Consider the following 20,793-nt stretch of genomic DNA (forward strand, 5'->3'; position numbering starts at 1 on the left):
GTCTCAGACCACCTAAAGTGAACAGTTCAAGTGATCGGATTTGTAGTTGATTTACATGCGTCTCAGAACACTTTCTGAAGTGAACAGTTGAAGTGATCAGATCTGTATCTCTTTTTAATGTGTCTCAGACCACCTTCTGAAATAACCAGTTCAAGGGTTTTGATTTGTCTGTTTTAATCCTAAATGCATCTCAGAGCACCTCCTAAAGTGGTTTGAGCGATCAGATCTGTATCTGTTGAAATGTGTCTCAGACCACGTTTTAAAGTGAACAGTTCAAGTGATCTGATTTTAAATGTGTTTTAAATGTGTCCAAGACCATTTCTGTAATTAACAGTTTAAGTGATCGGATTTGTATGTTTTAAATGCGTCTTAGACCAAACCCTGAAGTGGTTTGATTGATTGGATTTGTATCTGTTTCAAATGTGTCTCAGACCACCTTTTGAAGTGAAAAGTTCAAGGGATCTGATTCGTATCTGTTTTAACCCTTAGATCATCTTAGATCACCTCCTAAAGTGGTTTGAGATCAGATCTGAATCTGTTTAAATTTCTCAGACCACCTTTTGAAGTGAACAGTCTGAGTGATCTGATTTGTATCTGTTTTTAAATGTATTCTTGGTGCGTTCACACCTGCGTTTTTATGTGGTTTGCCCTCTATATCCAGATCTAATCCAGATATTCAAGATGCATAAAGTGATGAGCTGTAAACTATTGTGTAGCAGTCCTAGACATAGACAAAAGGAGCAATGTTTTTATGTGCGGGGATTTGTCATTGATTTAATGATCCTCACAAGATGTTCAGCTTATTTCCTGTCGGAGGAACTGTGTGTTTGCAGACAGAGTTTTGGATCTGGAACAAGAGGACAGTTTCTCAATCTGATTTTTTTTTTATTAGCACTGCTTGTGATGGTGGCTGTGCCCTGGAGAAAGGAAGTAATTAGACTATCTTAATGAAGTGCTAAGAAAAGAAACCAGTGCTCGGATGACCTCGAGAAACTTCTCAAGGAGAGGGTTCTCTATTTTTTGCTTCTTTTTTCCAGCCCATTATTGCAGTAGGATGTTGCCTGTGTTTAAAAGGTATTATATATTTATTATATTAGTGTCAAAAATGGTCTTATAATGACATTAATACTAGTTATTGCACTGTATATTAGATATAGTCTACCTCTAATGTGTTAGTTTGATTATAACGTTTTTAAATTAATGAGCATTTGGTTTGCAGCTTGTTGGAAGCTGTTTTCTGTAGTTTTGTGTGTGTTTATTAAGTTGAGGACTGTGCTGCACTAATCCTCTTTTCTGCAGTTTTATTTCTAAAGCTGTTTGTGAGGCTCTTCTCGAGAGGCTGTTTGGGAGTCCAGGCAGGCAGGCACTGCTTGTGTTCCCTTCACTGCTGGCATGGATATATGATGGCAGTGTGCCTCGACTATTTTAGAGAACTTCGTGTAGCAACTGGTGACAGAAAGGGTATATATATATGTAGGCGGGTCTGTGCAGTGCCCTCTGGAGGATGCCTAATATCATTTAACCATTGAGTTTGCCTCTTGTGCCTCTCATACACTTACCACCATCCGAAACAGGGGTTGCAACCCAACTGCATACTACACACTAATACTATAAGATATATACTAGATACTATATTTAATAGTGTGAGTGTTGCAATCCCAAAATATGCATGCTGCACTTGCATCGTTATCCATTTAATTATCTATTAAACCACAGTTAGTTCGACCCTGTAATGTGATTGGCTGAGAGGTGTCCTATGAGTGCCGTTATCAGCCGGTAATGCACTGTAACCAAAGCTCTCCATGTATTACTCCGCCACATACAGGTAAGCTAGCAACCATACACTGCTTACAAGCTAAACAGTGTAGCTACAAACAGAGCAGCAATGGAACTATCTTAACCGGCGGAGTGTTTTCATGACCAAACAGATCCTATTTTCACTTCCTCTTTAACTCAAAATCTTTCAATAAACGATAAGCGATAATGCGATAATGGAACTATGCTATAATCGCAATAATTATACCACAATAATTCCTGCAATAATAGCCTGTGGCCTTGTGCCTACGACCGCAGCACAGCAGTCACAATATTACACGCTATAGCACTCCCTCTCATGTATTATTACTTAAATTTTGTTCCAGATGTGAGTAGCTCCTCCCTTTCTGTTTTGCATTGCATTGTGGCATAATAGTGTCAATTGTATCCACACTTACTCAGAACTCATTAGTTTTAATTGTGATTAATCACAGAATGTTTGTGAATAAAACAGTTATTTTTAAATGATTGACACCTGCAATAAAAAATATAATTCCATTTTGCCAATTTTACATTAATTCTTTTATTTAAGCAATAATACACAAGAGGTAGTGTAGATCAGCACAGCAGTGACAAAATTACATCTTATAGCATGAACCTTGAGTGTATTATTGCAATTATACCATTATGTTCCATTAACGCAGTTTAATGAAAGATTTTGAGTTAAGGAGGAGGAGAAATTAGGATCTGTTTGCCTATAAACACTCCGCCAGTTCAAATAGTTCCATTGCTGCTCTGTTTGTAGCTGCGCTGTTTGGCTCGTAAACCCTGCATCGTTGCTAGGTTACCTATATGTGGTATATGAGTAATACATGGAGAGCTTCGGTTACAGTGCATTACCGGCTGATAACAGTACTCATAAAACGCCTCACAGCAAATCACATTGCAGGGTAGGAGCTAACTGTGGTATAATTACATTTAAATATCCACTATTAACTGCTTAAGTCTTAAGAAAAACAAGTGCGATGAATCCTGATTAATCACAGAATATTGTAAATTATATAATCTATTTTTTTAATCGATTAAAAACACAATTATTAATATGTATGATGCATTTAGAATTAAATGCTTATTGTGATCAGATACATTTTGATATTGTCTCATTGTTCACCCCTATGTCTAAGTTACGCTTGCAGCTTCTGGAGGTGTTAATTTGTTGTTGATTTGAAGGGGTGATTTTGCTCTCCTGAGCGATGTATCCATGCAGACAGGGGTGACACGAGCACGTATAGGCTGCAGATGGTCTTGTTGCTTGGATGATTTGCACGAACAGGTGCAGATAAGCATGACAGCGTCTGACAGTGGGGCTGTGAATGTGGCTGCTGTCTTGCAGGCTGATGTGCACTGCTCTGGAGGGGCTAAAAATAATACCAGTTGCACCACCGTCACTCAGCCTAGCAGCCTTTATCTGTTTATTTTGTGGAAAAGTAGGTTCTGACATTCAGAACAGGAGCTGCTGTTGTATATCTCTGAATAAATGTCTGCAAGCTTAACAAATCTGTCTGAATTTGAGGCTATTTGTTGATTTAAAATGGCATATTCTCTGTATTTGGGAAAATTGCATTTGATTAGCTTAGCAAAAATACATTATGTGTTTACAATAATTGTATGTTTGTGAATACCCCTTTTAATGAATGCATTTAGGCCTGAACACTTATCACGATAATTACACTATTGACATATCGTTCAATATATTCATATGACTTTAATCATTTTTGCTCACCTCAATATTTCCCATTATGTTTTCTTAAGGAGAAGAGCCAATTTACATCAATTAGCACATATGTTAAATAAAAATTTACATTTTTTTTATTTAGGATATTTACATACGATACCAGTTTTGACACATCTTATAGGCCTTCGTTTTTCTCCTACATAGTAAATGAATAGTGAAGTGATCCAGACTATAAAGGAACACATAAGGAATCATGTAGTAACTTAAAAGTGTTAAACAAACCTAAAAAAATACTCTGTGAAGCACTTAGGTATGATAAATTTATCCTGTGCAACAGAGGGTAATCCTGATGAGTGCCCGTTTCATCATTACATTTTTCATGGTCTTTGAACCTGCAACTGGATTGACTGACCTTTATTTTGTTACAGTCATTATTTTTTTATAGTTGAGTAGTTCTTCCTTCTCATAATCTGGATTCGAACATTGCTCAAATATTCACTATTCACTGTATACCTGTAACTCTACCTTCACTACTTCACTACTTTACTTTAACTGATGCTCTCAAACACTTTATTAAGAGACAAGAAATTCAAGTAATTAACTCTTGATGAGTTCAGCACAGCTGTTAACTGAAAGCTTGAATTCCATAGTTTATTAAATAATTCCATATGTTTTTCTTCATAGTTTGGATGACTTCTGTATTAATCTACAAAGAACATGTGTAAATAAAGAAAAACCTTTTGACTCGTACTGTGTATGTTTTCCAATAGCAACTCAGTTAGGGCTGCAACTAATGATTACTGTATTTTGGTAGTCGACTAATCTGATGACTATTTTTTCGATAAGTTGATGATTCGATTTGTCAGTGATTATTTCTGGCATGTTCTCCATCTCTAAAAAACAATAGAAACAGCTGAACATGAGATTTAAAAGCCATTAAAACGATCAGATGTTGTTTAAATGTGGAAAGTACTGATATTTAGTGAGTAAATATGTAATCTGTTGTGTTTGGGCACTTTTGGAGACATAAATTGTGTGAACTGTATGAGTGAGCCCATTTACCCATCTCCCATTGCACTTCTGTCCCTACCATTTTGTGTAATGTGGTACTGTTACGAATTAACAATTAGTCGACAATAAAATTTGTAGTCCACAAATTAAAAAAATAGACATTGTTGATTATATATATAGTCTAATAGTTGCAGCCCTACATTCAGTGGCATAAAATCCAATAATAAAGTGGTGATTGTGACAACTTGTCTAGTCCCTGCACTTGACTATTACCAATAGAATATGACTCTCTTAAACAGATATACATACATGGCCTATTGGTACTATGCCTAATGAAAGGGGTGGACTAGAGAGGTATAGCAAGCACTGAGCAGTATCCCATGCACGACTGCTGAGATGGTTAATCATCCAACAACCTCACTAACAAACTCACTAACGCTCTTGTGGCTCAATGCATTCAAATCCCCACAGCAGAAGTCCAATAATATATTAGAAAACTAGATTCCCTGGACAAAAGAAACAGTTACTCCAACAAAATATAACAATACAAACAATTTATACCCTTTGAACTCAGAATAAGCACTGAATGAGTGAGCAGCTCTCCCAATACTTTTGCCTTAAAGCTTTTATATAAACTACAGTCAGTGAGAAGCTCATGAACTGAAACTAATGAAATGAAAGCAGTTGAGTTGTATTGCACAAGAGTAATGTAGGCTGTGCTGGTGTCTGTTGTTTTCACAATGGTTTCACACTGCCTGGTCAAGTGAGCCACACCACACACTGATGCACCGCAAGATTTCCGGAAGTTTTGAGGGGGCGTAACCCAAAGGCTGTGAATAAAGGCGTTCCAAAGTGCCTATAGAGGTCACCATTCTGCACAGTGCTGGGCAAATTCTTATTAAATTCTTATTCTTGTGTTATATATACATTTGATCTGCCCTAACAAAATAGTTGTATAATTATATATCATGAGATTGATATATATGAAATATATCTTTATATAAATGATAAACATACATATGTAGATTATATGTGAAACCTATTTGAACAATTGGAACAATTTAATTTATGTCTGGCCCATTAGATATATTATAGGATTCTTTGAAATATGTCACACATATGTCTGGCCCATATAAAATATGCATACAAAAAATACTATATGTAATATATGCTTGCACAGATTAATTTGAATTCATGTCTATAGCTCTAACATATATTAATGCAACATACAGAGATCACTTTAAAATGACGAGTTTCTTTGATTTTATTAAATTAAAAACCTCTGGAATATAATCAAGAGGAAGATATAAAGGCATAAAGTTATCCAAAAGCAGTGTGTAAGACTGGTGGAGGAGAACATGATGCCAAGATGCATGAAAAAACTGTGATTAAAAACCAGGGTTATTCCACCAAATATTGATTTCTGAACTTGTTTTATTTGCATTATTTGAGGTCTGAAAGCTGAAAGCTCTCCTTTTTTTTGTTATTTCAGCCATTTCTCATTTTCTGTAAATAAATGCTCTAAATGACAATATTTTTTTGGAATTTGGGAGAAATATTTTCTGTAGTTTATAGAATAAAACAAAAATGTTAATTTCACTCAAATATATACCTATAAATAGCAAAATAAAAAAAAAACTGATTTAGTAACTGAAGTGGTTTCCTATTTTTTCCAGAGCTGCATATCAAATGGGAAAGGCAGTGGTTGAACTTAACTTCAAATGGATCAGAACGAAATTCAAGGTACATAACAGGTTGTTTCCATTGTGGTTTAACACCTTTGCTCCTTTTGGAGTAATCTCACCATTTGGCTAATAGCACCACCCAGCATTCACCCTGTATTTCCTGAACCCAGCTCCCCACCCCCATCACCACCTCCTTTACCCACACTGTGTTACTTGGTTGCTAAACTGTTGGGCAACAGCTGCAGTGAAGGACTGTTTCTCTGAGGATTTTCTAGACTCAAATAAAACATACACACATCACCAGCTGCTGTACTGTTTTCTGCCCTAACTGTACTGTATTTCTACACCACAGAAACAGCCCGGTCTTCATTAGGAAAACTCAGAGGCCTCCATAATCACTGCTGCATGTCTGAACATGAAGACGTTACCTAAAGCTCATGGGAAAAAAGTTTGAGTTAGAAAACAGGAGGGGCTGCTTTGCAAATAGCAATCTCATATTTTAAACAGCTGTTATTTAGGAGTACTGAAATGAGGCAAAAATCAAGACAAATACATATATGCAATATATGACATTAATCAATCAACTTTCAATTTTTGTTTTACTCAGGATTACATTGAGGGTGACCATCATTTACAGTTTACAGTTGAAAAGGCATTGAACACATTTAGATCAATAAATAAAATGATAATAATGATAAAATGAATAATTATGAACTAATTATGAAAAAATGAAATAAAGGTCCCTATATCAAGTGTGGAGTTTTCCTATATGTAACCTATGAGGTGATATATTATTATCTCACACACACATCCTCTCTATATATGTAGATATAAGCTTATAACATATATACAACACCCATAATAAAATGTATATATACTATAATATCTACTATAATACATACTATAATATTTGTATGATTCATGTGATATTATATGTTGCATATTGCACATACGCATGTTAGACATATACAAGTCTGAAAAAAGATTCCGCTTCAAAATCAGTTTCTCTGATTTTGCTATTCAGAAGTACACTGTTGAATAAAATTAATCTTATTGTTTTATTCTATAAACTACTGACATTTATTTGCAGAAAAAAAAATAATATTGTTTAGATGTTAGCAGATTTTTAAGCATATATTTCATGCATCTTGGCATGTTCTCCTCCACCAGTCTTACACACTGCTTTTGGGAGGCCTTATGCCACTCCTGGAGAAAATATTCAAGCAGTTCAGTTTGGTGGTTTGATGGCTTGTGATCATCCATCTTCCTCTTTATGTACATTCCAGAGGTTTTCTGTGTGATTCAGGTGTGGAGATTTAGCTGGCCATGAGAAGGTCTTGATCTGGTGGTCCTTCATCCACACCTTGATTGAGTTAGCTGTGTGGAATTTAGCATTGTGAAAGTCTGTTTGCTGCTCAGTTCACAGTGTTGGTCTTCTTCTAGTTCTTCATCAGTGGGAAGAGAAACCTGCCCACAGGATTCTGTTAGCTGGATGTTTATGCTTAGTGGACTATTCTGTGATGTTTAAGAAATCCAGCAGCACTGCTGTGGTCTTTAGTAGCTCACCATGAACAACATTACTTAATTTTGGTGCATCAGCATGAATGTCGCACTTTATGATAGTGAAATAATCTGTTGTTGATGGAATTAATGCCCTTTGGGACTTTAGTGTGATGGGTTTCTTGGTCTCAGTGGGAACCTGGTATTTGTGGGCCTTTTCAGAAACTTCCTGCCCCATTTGCAAGCCTTAGCGATTAAACATTTACATTGACATATGCTGCTGCCGTCTGCTGTGGAAACGAGGCCGTGGTGTTTTACTGTGGGATCTAGGGCAGTACAGGGCTTTGAATCAGCCTCGAGAGAGCTCACTCATCTCTGGGTGTCGCTCATCCTCAGTAAGTCTTCGTCACTATCTCTTTTTAAAAGAAGGAATCGCTGTAGAAACTGGGTTAAGATATGCTAGAATATCATAGAGCTCCAGAAGGCCCATTTTTACTATTCTTTATATTCATATTATTAGTAAAATACAACCAAGAGGATACATGGGAAGATAGTTTTATACATACGTTTAAAGTTAATTTAAAGACATATCTAGCTTGAAAGAATTACAAGTAAGTTTTGGGGAATTTAAGACCTCTGTATGAAGAATGTGCAATTGCTCAGATCATGCTGAAAAGTCCTTACAGAGTGGATGAATCAGATAATTTTATCAAGCATCTTATCTCTCTTCAGTTTACCTACTGTTTTTCGCTGAACTTCGTGGTCCTCAGGTCATTTTAGTCCCGTCCGGACACACATCTCTGAGTTTCGCCATCTCGCATTTAATAAAATAGCTATTTGTCCACTGCCACGCACCATAATTACACTTGTGGAGCGCGTTTCCACGGAGATCCTTGTAAACATAACAGCGAGTGGAAATGGAGGAGCTACTGAACGTGATGTCATGTGACTGAGAAAGCCAAAAAACTCACTGGTCCTCCTGTTTTTTCAGTTGCAGTCCAGATGCAGGAGTTTTATCTCTGAGTAGAAGTGTGAAATATTTTTCACAGACGTCCCCCTGATAAACTAATCTCATACGGACAGGACTTTAGTCTGTAAGTCAACTATAAAACACTGGTTTTGTTTTTATTTATTTTTATTTATATAAGGTATAGGCCTGTCACGATAATTACATTATAGTGCAGTACAAAGATTTGTGCACAGTAATTAGGTCTCATTATGTTTTTCTTAGCAAGAAGAGAACATTAACATAAATGCCTAAAATATTGACTTTAAAAACAGCAAGGGATTTGTTTTATGTATTATTGCAATTCAAATGTCTGAATATTCTTAAGAATTAAAAATATTACTCTTTAAAACTATGCAATTGTATTATTATGCTATTATGCTATTAAATTATCAAATCAGTGGCATAAAATGGTCTTAAAATGACAATAATATCGTTTATCGCAATTATTTCTTTGACGATATGTCGTCCACACAAAAATAGTTATTGCAACAGTAGTCTTTGTATTAGCACCATGTATTAGCAGTTCCACGGTTGCTTGGGTCACCAGAAACAGCTGGCCAGAAAAAAATATATATTTGGTTTGCAGGCATGGTAGCAGTTGCACATTGATGCCATTAACTACTGCTTTCAATTTTTTAAAAAATCTGAGTATTACGGCTTTGAATCAAATTAAAACAGTAATACTCATGCCTTCGAATGACTTATGGAGGGCTGACTTACCTAACTCTACTTAAAGACCAGACTCATCTAATCACGACCTCAGTAAAATGAGCCCCAGACACACTTAACAATTACCCACCAAAGAGAGGGTCATAACTTTGTCTCTTATTTAGGATCTAACACCAGTCTTCTAATTACCACAACACTGAAGCCATTTTGTTCACCGTTACCCTTTTCTACCACCCAACTTGTAGAAGATATTTTCGAGTATGTCAGTCATACACACCAAAAAGTTACAACCCAAAGTACTAAAAAATATGAAATAGCATGAAAAATAAAACATGCCGTGTTTTTTACATTTACTTTGACTTTCATTTATTAACGTGTGAAAGTATGATTCATATATATTTCATGTTTTGTCTGATCAATTTAATTTTATTTGTTTGTTTGCATTTAAGGCCTACAACATATACCACTTTATAACACTTATTGGCAATGAGGATACCAAGCTTTGAAGCGTTTCATGTGTTATTTTGCCCCATTCTTCCTGCTAATGTTTCTTAATTTGTGCAATAGGCAGGCATGTGGTTTTGCATTGTCTTGTTCTTGGACGGCCTTTAAAATAATGTGGTCTTGAAGGCATATATGGTAATGTACCGTATTTTACAGACTATAAGCCACACTGTCTTATAAGGAAAATTAAGCGCTAAGCAGTAAGCTTAGATTTCCAATATTTCGTCTAAGGGTTTTTAGGTACATTTTTCCAACACTAAGACCGAAACACTCAAGGTGCCTCAGTCTAGCTCTATCATGTAAATGCTGCCTGATATTGCTTGCCTAAGGAACACCGAGTGTTCTAGTATCCCAGGAAGTTATCAGTTAGTGGTTTGTCCCACGTTGCTTGTTTTACAACACTTTAAACGGCAAAAGAGCTGGTGCTGGTTAGCAGCTAATGCTAATGCTGCTGAACCCAGCCTTAGTGCTGGAGAAACTTCACTGAAAACTCACCCTTATAACGCTGTACTTTAGCGGAGTGGCTTTACTGCTTATTAATACCTAACTGGTAAAATTCATACATAAGGTTTGGTCCATCCCAGATTCCTCAGAATCCACTAGAGAAATGAACAGCGCTTTTTAGACATGGTTAACAAAAGGCTTCTGTTCTGTGTGGTAAAGTTGTAAGTGATATTTGTGAATGTAATTCTGTATTGTAGAGCTTGACAAAGTTGACTATTGTGTTCTCTTGCCCATGTGGTTCTATATTATTACGATACGTTGCCTATGATTACGATGAAGTCACGATACTGTGATTTAACCATTTTCAATATAGCACAAGACAGTTCTCTATAGTACTTCACTGAATAGAATAAAGGACTCCTAAATAAGCAAATAGCAGGAATTAGCCCTATTTATTTGATTATAGTGCCACCACATGGAGTAATGAAGCAGTAACTTTAGTTAGTCTAATTGGTGGGCGAGTTTTAGGGAGCCACATATGCTCTTACCTTTTTCACAATGAAATTCTTAAATTTCCTCCCGATTTCTTAAATCATTTAATTATATTATGCAATGAAGATGGGGAAATATGGAGTTAATTATTTTCCTTTGCATTTGTCAATAAACTGGAGATCTTCCAGTCGTTGCTTTTCAAAGACTTTTTAGTAGATGTTTTTTTTTCTTATTTTGCCTCATTATAGTCCTTGGTAGTCCAACTTTCCCTGTCTTAAACCTTGTGCAAGGTGTACTTTTCCTGCCGTTACGATAGCAAAGACACACTGACACACCCTAGATTAAGCTGCTCAGTTGACAGCTCACCTATAGATCACTAAATTAGTGCCCAGTGTGAGCAAATATGAAATAAAGAAATATGAAATAAAAAGAAACTCTGTACTTTTTTTATTTCCATATTGCACTGTATTGTTTCTTCTCCATTTTTTGTAATAATGGCTAATTTAGCCAAAGGATCAATTTGTAGCATGTCCGATACAATGAACTCTCACTTTATTTTATATTTACAAGCTAAGCAAGTCTAGGCTTTTATAAAATCTCTCTTTGCATTTGTTGATAAAGAGGAGATCTTCCAGTTGTTGCTTCTCAAAGACTTTTTTAGTAGATGTTTTTCTAATTTATTTTGCCTCATTATAGTCCTTGATAGTCCAACTTTCCCTGTCTTAAACCTTGTGCAAGGTGTACTTTTCCTGCCGTTACGATAGCAAAGACACACTGACACACCCTAGATTAAGCTGCTCGGTTGACAGCTCACCTATAGATCACTAAATTAGCGCCCAGTGTGAGCAAATATGAAATAAAAGTAAAAATCAAAGTCATTTTAAGAAACTCTGTGCTTTTTTTTATTTCCATATTGCACTGTATTGCTTCTTCTCTCCATTTTTGTAATAATGGCTAATTTAGCCAAATGATCAATTTGTAGCATGTCAGATACAATGAACTCTCACTTTATTTTACATTTACAAGCTAAGCAAGTCTAGGCTTTTATAAAATCTCTCTTTGTACACACTCACACACACACACACACACACACACACAACCACATTAAGTGGTTTATATAAGCAAAGTTTGCAATTGTTCATACAGTATTTCGCTTCAAAATTCTCCACCCGTACGCTCGTCTTCTTCTGCATCCATGTCTTTGTAATGTGTGCAGCATGTGGCTTTGCATTGTCTTGTTAAAAATATTTAAACATCCCTGGAAAATATCTGGAGAAGGTTTTTGTCCTCTTGTTTCTGGTGCAGTAAGAGAAATTAAGTTAATCATGTCCTTCTCAGTGATCATCTTCCCCCTCAGTGCTTCTGCTCAGCAGGAATAGGGGAAGAGAGAGTACTGGCTCCACTCGGCCATATTGCTGTGGTGATACCCTGAAGGATGCAGGCTGTGATCTGACATCAGGTGGTGTGGGTGGTGGTAAGCAGGGCTGGAGTACTGCCCGGGAAGAGCCCCACTCCAGTGAGTTAAAGGCTGCTCTGTGTTGTAATGGCCGTAGAGAGGATGAGCGCCCAGGCCTGGCCTGCCCTTAGAGCAGCCTGCGATGTTCTGGGTCATGGTAAAGTCCAGGGATCTGCACTGCGGAGAACCCAGGCTCATTGTGGGCAGGGGTCTGGAGATCTCTTGCTCGGGGACGGTGGCCATGTCAGCCGATCTGGATTCAAACGATTGGCGGTCAACTTGTCCGTCTACGCAAGAGGAGGGCGAGGGCATCCTCTCAAACTCGTGGATTCTGAAGGAAAGAGATGATTATAGAAGTTAAAATCAAGAATTTTATGCAGCGTATTTGTAAAACAATAGTTCTTTATTGCTAAATCACTTATTGGGAACCTTCAGACTAGTCCATTATTTTCTGCATCCCAGATTCCTGCATTCAGGCATTCAGTTTCTGACAAATGTTTTTAACATTTAAACCAAGATATCCCATGAGGATTTATGTTAAACACCCACACAGAAATGCAATATATGACATACATAACTTTATATTCTCATTTCATACATACAGTTGTGGTCAAAAGTTTACATACACTTGTAAAAAAACATAATGTTATGGCTGTCTTGAGTTTTCAATAAGTTCTACAACTCTTATTTTTCTGTGATAGAGTGATCGGAACACATACATGTTTGTCACAAAAAACAGTCATAAAATTTGGTTCTTTCATAAATTTATTATGGGTCTGCTGAAAATGTCACCAAATCTGCTGGGTCAAACATATACATACAGCAACATTAGTATTTGGTTACATGTCCCTTGGCCATTTTCACGGCAACTAGGCGCTTTTGGTAGCCATCCACAAGCTCCTGGCAAGCTTCAGGTCGAATGTTTGACCACTCTTCTTGACAGAATTGGTGCAGTTCAGCTAAATGTGATGGTTTTCTTGCATGAACCCGTTTCTTTAGCACTGTCCACATGTTCTCAATGGGGTTTAAGTCAGGACTTTGGGAAGGCCATTCTAAAACCTTAATTCTAGCCTGGTTTAGCCATTCCTTTACCACTTTTGATGTGTGTTTTGGGTCATTGTCTTGTTGGAACACCCAACTGCGCCCAAGACCCAACCTTCGGGCTGATGGTTTTAAGTTTTCCTGCAGAATTTGGAGGTAATCCTCCTTCTTCATTATCCCATTTACTTTCTGCAAAGAACCAGTTCCACTGGCAGCAAAACATCCCCAGAGCATAATACTACCACCACCATGCTTGACAGTAGGCATGGTGTTCCTGGGATTAAAGGCCTCACCTTTTCTCCTCCAAACATATTGCTGGGTGTTGTGGCCAAACAGCTCAATTTTTGTTTCGTCTGGCCAGAGAACTTTCCTCCAGAAGGTTTTATCTTTGTCCATGTGATCAGCAGCAAACTTCAGCCGAGTCTTAAGGTGCCTTTTCTGGAGCAAGGGCTTCTTTCTTGCACGGCAGCCTCTCAGTCCATGGCGATGTAAAACACGCTTGACTGTGGAGACTGACACCTGTGTTCCATCAGCTTCCAAATCCTTGCAGACCTGCTTCTTGGTGATTCTTGGTTGACTCTTGACCATCCTGACCAATCTCCTCTCGGCAGCATGTGATAGCTTGCGTTTTCTTCCTGATCGTGGCAGTGACACAACTGTTCCATGCACTTTATACTTGCGTATAATTGTCTGCACAGTTGCTCTTGGGACCTGTAGCTGCTTTGAAATGGCTCCAAGTGACTTCCCTGACTTGTTCAAGTCAATGATTCGCTTTTTCAGATCCACACTGAGTTCCTTTGACTTTCCCATTGTAGCTTTTGTAGCTGAGTCTAATCACTGGGTCAAATGAGCCCTATTTAAATGGGCTCATGAGAAGTCAACAGCTGTAGTCAATCAGAATCACTTACAAGAAGTGAAGAGGCCATGACATGAAGCTAATTTGATTGACACAACTCGCTACATCACCAAAATTGACAAATTTTGTTGCTGTATGTATATTTTTGACCCAGCAGATTTGGTGACATTTTCACCAGACCCATAATAAATTTATGAAAGAACCAAATTTTATGACTGTTTTTTGTGACAAACATGTATGTGTTCCGATCACTCTATCACAGAAAAATAAGAGTTGTAGAACTTATTGAAAACTCAAGACAGCCATAACATTATGTTTTTTTACAAGTGTATGTAAACTTTTGACCACAACTGTACATCCCCTGTATATACAGTATATGAAATAGCCATAATAAAATGTGCATATGTATTTTTTTTTGTAAATATCAATACACTGTAAAAAATCTTATTTTATGCAATAAATCAAAAACATTTTGTCTCTGATAAGAAGTTTCGTCTTACTAAGCATTGTCTAAGTTAGGAATAAAGACCTTAATCAGTCTTACTTACAATGTTCATATTAATTTAATTTAATAAAGTAATTTGAACTTAAAATAAGCACAAAAGTCATTTGTCAAGTTAATTTGATACTTGTGTCCGAATTTAAGACAAATAATCAGTCAATTTAGCTTGATTTAAATAAAAAAATAAATTTAATTAAAAAGTAAAAATTTAATTTCCCCTTTTGGCTAACTAGTTGTGCATAGTATAAGCACTTAATTTACATATGATTTACATACATCTAGTTTTTGCCAGTGGATTTTTTTGGCAGTGTAGGATTCAGGGCCAGACATATATGGAACATATATATATATATTTAAAAGAATGTATTTCATATACAATATATGAAATGGTTCCAATTTCCAGTTTAGGTTTCATATATAGTTACATAGATTACATTACATTTACATATATTGCATTTCTGTGAGGAAAGGTTTTCTTTGATGAGTGAAATATTGTGCCACATTAGATTTGTGGTGAAATTTTGTTTCCAAAATGTATTTTTTTATACATTTACTGGAAAAAAAATTATACAGGGCACTGTGCAATGTTCATAATGACCAGTTACTAGCTTAGTATCAATATTACATATGAAAACTCAGTAAACACATGTTTCTTTGGATATATTTTTAATATATAATATATATGGAATCTGGAGCAGAACTGGTGGGCTGTTTTGGGAAACATAGGTCTATTTGGTACAGTTAATCATACCTGTGAGGTTGGTAGCTGGCCTGTCCTGGGACCAGCTGCTCTGAGTTGGTGTAGTCCATCACCCCTTCACTGTGGAGACTCTGGGCCGGGTCCTGCTCCCCTCCCCAGGGGGACATGTGCTCATCCTGAGCCATGGGGAGATCTTTAGAGAGCATCATACCTTCTGACTCGTCTCTGTGAGGGTCGTATGGCAGCCTAGGCATGTCTGTGTGAGAGAGAAATCAGTAAAAAAAAAAGAATTAATATCAATCATTACGTATCCAGATTTTACTATATTTCAACCAAAATATATGATATATATTTTTCAGATGTCCTTAAAGGTGACGTGTTTACCTGAATAGGTCATGAACTCTGGCTCTGGCTCCTTATCTGAGGTTAACTTGAGTTTCTTTGCTGAATTCTCGGGACACATTTGACTCTTCTGTGCTCTGTGCCTTTAAAAGAGGAATAAAATATGAGTTAGACTGTCAGGTTTTATCACAAGATCACAATGTCTTGTAAATGTAATATTAAAAGTATATATATATATATATATATATATGTATGAGATTATCATATGCAAAATGTTAAAACCTATATATGTATATAACTAGGCAAACTATATATGAAACCATTTATTGACACATACAGTATATGTTGTACCTATAAAATAATGTATTCTTAATAGGGGTGGGTGATATGTCCCTTAAATAATATCATGATATTTTATTGTATTTTTGTGATAATGATACTCTTGGCGATATGACAAAACACGAAATTCTGAAATGAAAAAATATTTATTCATATGTCCAGGATTAAAGTAAAATAAATGATGCTGGACTAGATATATGTCCATAATCTGTCTCTAGTAGATATATAATGGGAAATAAGAACTATGTCAATTTTTCTTTTGCTAAAAACATTAAAAAAGTAGTACCCTGATGTGATAATTAGGAGTGGGTGATATGGCACCATATTTCAGGGTACATATTCAAAAATTGTGGCGATATTATTGCATTTGATACAATATGGCACATCCCTAATACTTATCTATGTGAAATACATTTCTTAAACATATGTTCCATATATGTCTCACCTATAAAAATTGTGTATAGATTGCATAAATTGCATAAACATGAATGCAACATATAATATTATTTGAATATGAATTCTGTATATATTTCTAATATATGTACACATACAGCTTTTATATCTTCATTACATTTACAGAAACACAGCTCTTGATATAGAGATATATGTGTCGTATATATTGTATTTCCGTGTGGGCTCACCTTTTGCCGTGTGTTCCCTCTTCCCTGAAGCCCTTTGCGAAGGGGTTGTGGTCTATCTTCAGCTTTGTGATCTTTGGGAAAAAGGAATGGAAAAAAATGAGTAACCATTTTTCTCAGTAAAGAACAGGGAATGATTTTAGGTCTGCATGTGACTGACCAAACTGACCTTGCTGTTTTGGTAGACCGTGACTGCAGTGAAGGAGGTTTCAGGGAAGGTAAATGTTTGGAAGACACCCCATCGCACGCTGTAGAGGTCGTCGGCCTGCACCACGTGGAAGCGAGGTTGATAGCGGTGCATAGAGTGCAGAATGATCTAAAAAGGTAAGAAATAAAAGTCAGAAAACACATACAGCGCTGGAAATAAATAAGAAACCACCTAAAAACTATGAGTTTCTTTAATTTTACCAAATTGAAAACCTCTAGAATATAATCAAGAGGAAGATGGATGATCACAAACCATCAAACCACCAAACTGAACTGCTTGAATTTTTGCACCAGGAGTAAAGCAGCATAAAGTTATCCAAAAGCAGTGTGTAAGACTGGTGGAGGAGAACATGATGCCAATATGCATGAAACAAACTGTGATTAAAAAAACAGTGTTTATCCCCCAAATATTGATTTCTTAAAACTCTTATTTCAGCCGTTTCTCTTTTTCTGTAAATAAATGCTCTGAATTACAATATTTTTATTTGGAATTTTGGAGAAATGTTGTCTGTAGTTTACAGAATAAAACTCAAACATATACTTATAAATAGCAAAATCAGAGAAACTGATTCAGTGCTCTCTTATTTTTTTCTAGAACTATTTATTGCACACACAAGCCAGTTGTTTTCACATTTAGTCTTTTACTGTAATCTGTAGTTTTAGCATGAACTAAGTGGTTTTCTTGTAGGACTGGACAGTAATTTAGGTACAGTGACATCACCATAATCACTTGCTCTAATATGGGTTTTGTTATTTTCTGTTCATTTTATTCTGTTTTTTGTTAAACAGTATCAGTATGGGCCTATAATTTGATGTGAACTGCAGTCAGACAAAGAAAATATCTGGTATCAGATTGATCTCAGTATCATATTGTTATTTGACATATTTGTAAAAATTGGTGTCAGAAGTAGTTCATTTAGTGTTGTGTTTAAACCCTGGCCACTAGAGGGCAGTGATGTATTCTATCGTTGAATCCTATTGTTCTGATTGCATTAAAAAAGTTCTTAAACGTTTTAAAAGTTTTTGAAAGTACATATCATTAATAGTTAAATTCATATATTCTTACATGGCCTCTCTGGTCCAGTGGGTTGTTGGTGAGCTTCAGCTTGAGGAAGGAAATGGGCTGCTTCATCCAGTGGCTTCCCAGAGCAGGGGAGTCTGGGTGGACGTAGGTCCTGCAGGGGGGCTGGGGCTCGGCTTTCCCTGCCACCTCCCACTGCTCGTTATTCCACTGCAGGTAAAAAAAAACACATATATTAGCAACATCAGGGCAATACGAACAAATTTATCAGCTTAGATTGGGCCCAAAAAATCCAGCCTGACCCGACCTGCCACATAAACTGTTTTTGTGAGCATGAGCCTGATTTAAACAAGACATTTTAGAGTAGAGTGCTAAATCTGAGCTTTTTAAAAAACATTTATGGGCTGTTTCAATGAGTGAAATCTGTTTAGAATTAACATTGCAACACTGAAGAAGCATAGACCTATTATTTAAGAACAATGCTGATTAGGAAACGATCTCCTTGTCTATTCTAATATTACAATTAACAATGTTTAAGAATATAAAACACTTTGTGAACAAACATTTTTTTTATTTTAAGCATATAGCCTTAGTGCAAAACACATAACACAGCTATAAGGCTAAATAACGCAGTTCCAGAACTGCATGATTATAATATTCTAACTAAAGCAACATAAAATAAAAAATAGCATTAAAAAACAGCCCTGAGTTCGAGTCTAGAATCTAAGTTCCACTGGATACCTGGGTACCCAAAGTGAGAAAACTGGGAACTTGAGAACAGACATATGGCCCAAATACAGCAGTCTGTGAATGGGAGGGTCACCTCATGTAAAGTAAGCTGATTGCCCTATATAGGCTTAGATTGCTCTACTGGAAGGCAATTGGACTTGATTGGACCCCTAACCGAGGGAAGAAAAACAGGAAGTGATAATAGCCTTTGATATTCATTGTCTGCACTGATTGGCACTCCACAGGAGGACTGCCGTCTGCACTTGAGAATAGGTCTGGGAGTTTCTTTGGGAGTTTTTTTTTGGTTCCTGTATGGTTAAAGCAGCTGTTTTCACTTTTGGCAACGCTTTATGGCTGGTAATTTGAAGATGCTCAACTTGTATGCAACAAAATACACCTTAAATACAACTAAAATGAGGTTAGACCTAAGAGTTTACCAATGATTCCACTGAGAATCATATAGAGATATTTAGAGTTCAAGAGCCAATTTACACATGTTGTGTAATAGATTATACTGCTTTTCGCTTACCTTATACCTAGAACTGTCCACCGGCACCATGTCCACCATGATGACATACTTGGCGTAGGGGACGAGTCCAGACACACTGATGTTGCAGTATGGAAACATCCTCCTATAGTGGATGGAAAGATAACAGATAGAGACATTTTATTATTTAGTACTTTTAAAACATATTCTTTCTGATGATATTAGGAATGACTCTAATTCTGGTTCTAATTCTGTGTTTTTTGGGGAGTTAACAATTCAAAAATGATTACAGATCAACACTTTATGAGTTTGCTGTTCTGAAATATATATTCACAGTAATTCACACTTGTCTCAGCGCCATTAGCAGCATTGTAATTGCTCAGGTAACTAGAAAAGGCTGTTGTGGACAGAAACAGCTCTGGAAAAAATAAGAGAGCACCTAAAAATTACGAGTTTCTTTGATTTTACCAAATTGAAAACCTGTGGAATATAATCAAGAGGAAGATGGATGATCACAAAACATCAAACCACCAAACTGAACTGCTTGATTTTTTGCACCAGGAGTAAAGCAGCATAAAGTTATCCAAAAGCAGTGTGTAAGACTGGTGGAGGAGAACATGTTGCCAAGATGCCAGAGTTATTCCACCAAATATTGATTTCTGAACTCTTAAAACTTTATGAATATGAACTTGTTTTCTTTGCATTATTTGAGGTCTGAAAGCTCTGCATCTTTTTTTGTTGTTGATATTTCAGTCATTTCTCATTTTCTGCAAATAAATGCTCTAAATGACACTATTTTTTTGGAATTTAGGAGAAATGTTGTCAGTCGATTATAGAATTAAACAAGAATGTTTATTTTACTGAAGTGCTCTCTTTATTTTTTTCCAAAACTGTATGTCTGACTTTGCAGGATTGGTGATGCCATTTATTTGAATATTTTGTAATCTTAAGCAGTGCTACTTTACATGTAATTTTGTTTTTGATATGTTCACTGTTAAACCTCATTACCTGCCAGATTTGGTGATGACCATCTCCGTTCCGATCTCGTGAAAAGACTTCCAGAGCTCAGAATACTCCAAGTTCATGGCAATGTTCCTTTGCTGGTAGGGGTCGGCTGCTCGAGCCATGGAGGCTGATGGAGCCATTGCCGATGGATGCTTTAAGTCTGGATTATTTAAAACAGAGCAGATTTAAGACAATTTAGATGGTTAGTGTTTACAGTAGTTAGTACAAATAACATTGAAAACCACAACCACCATCAAACAGTGTGGTGTTTGATCTTAAAATCTCAAGACTCAAGTACTTACCACTCATTTGCTGCATTCTTCAGGTCGTCAGTATAGCTCAGTGTTGCCTGCAGTAGAAAATAAAAAATCCAAAGGCCTCAGATGTGCAGAAGGTTTCAGGAGGTGTGCAGGTTTGGTCTGCATCCAAACTTTTGAACCAGGTCACTGAGCTTGGGTTAACCTTGAGTTTAAAAGATGTTCCCTGAGTAGGCGGGGCCTGTGGCCGAGGTGGGCGGGGTCTGCTTGGCAAAAGTGAGAGGGAGTGGGGGGCCTATTAGCAGACTTTGAAGTGCTCTATTAGCAATGGGGGTCAATGTGTGTAGTTGTTTAGGGGTAGGACAGGAGGTGGCCGGAGGATCAAAAGGAAACTGAATGATTCTCCAAA

General features: G+C 36.6%; 1 protein-coding gene across 1 annotated transcript; it reads right to left on the bottom strand.

Moving 5' to 3' along the window:
- Nucleotides 1-11,794: 11,794 nt before the first annotated feature.
- LOC103046625 (T-box-containing protein TBX6L) lies at nucleotides 11,795-20,584 on the bottom strand. Its single transcript, XM_022666536.2, has 9 exons — nucleotides 20,430-20,584; nucleotides 20,131-20,287; nucleotides 19,165-19,267; nucleotides 17,952-18,116; nucleotides 16,848-16,994; nucleotides 16,682-16,752; nucleotides 15,744-15,844; nucleotides 15,411-15,615; nucleotides 11,795-12,591 (listed from the first exon to the last, which is right to left on the bottom strand). Exons 1-9 carry the CDS (start codon nucleotides 20,443-20,445, stop codon nucleotides 12,171-12,173), a joined length of 1,386 nt encoding a protein of 461 aa, XP_022522257.1. The 5' UTR covers nucleotides 20,446-20,584; the 3' UTR covers nucleotides 11,795-12,170.
- Between the last annotated feature and the right edge of the window lie 209 nt (nucleotides 20,585-20,793).

This window comes from Astyanax mexicanus, chromosome 17 (genome assembly GCF_023375975.1).
Source record: "Astyanax mexicanus isolate ESR-SI-001 chromosome 17, AstMex3_surface, whole genome shotgun sequence".
NCBI lineage: Eukaryota > Metazoa > Chordata > Actinopteri > Characiformes > Acestrorhamphidae > Astyanax > Astyanax mexicanus.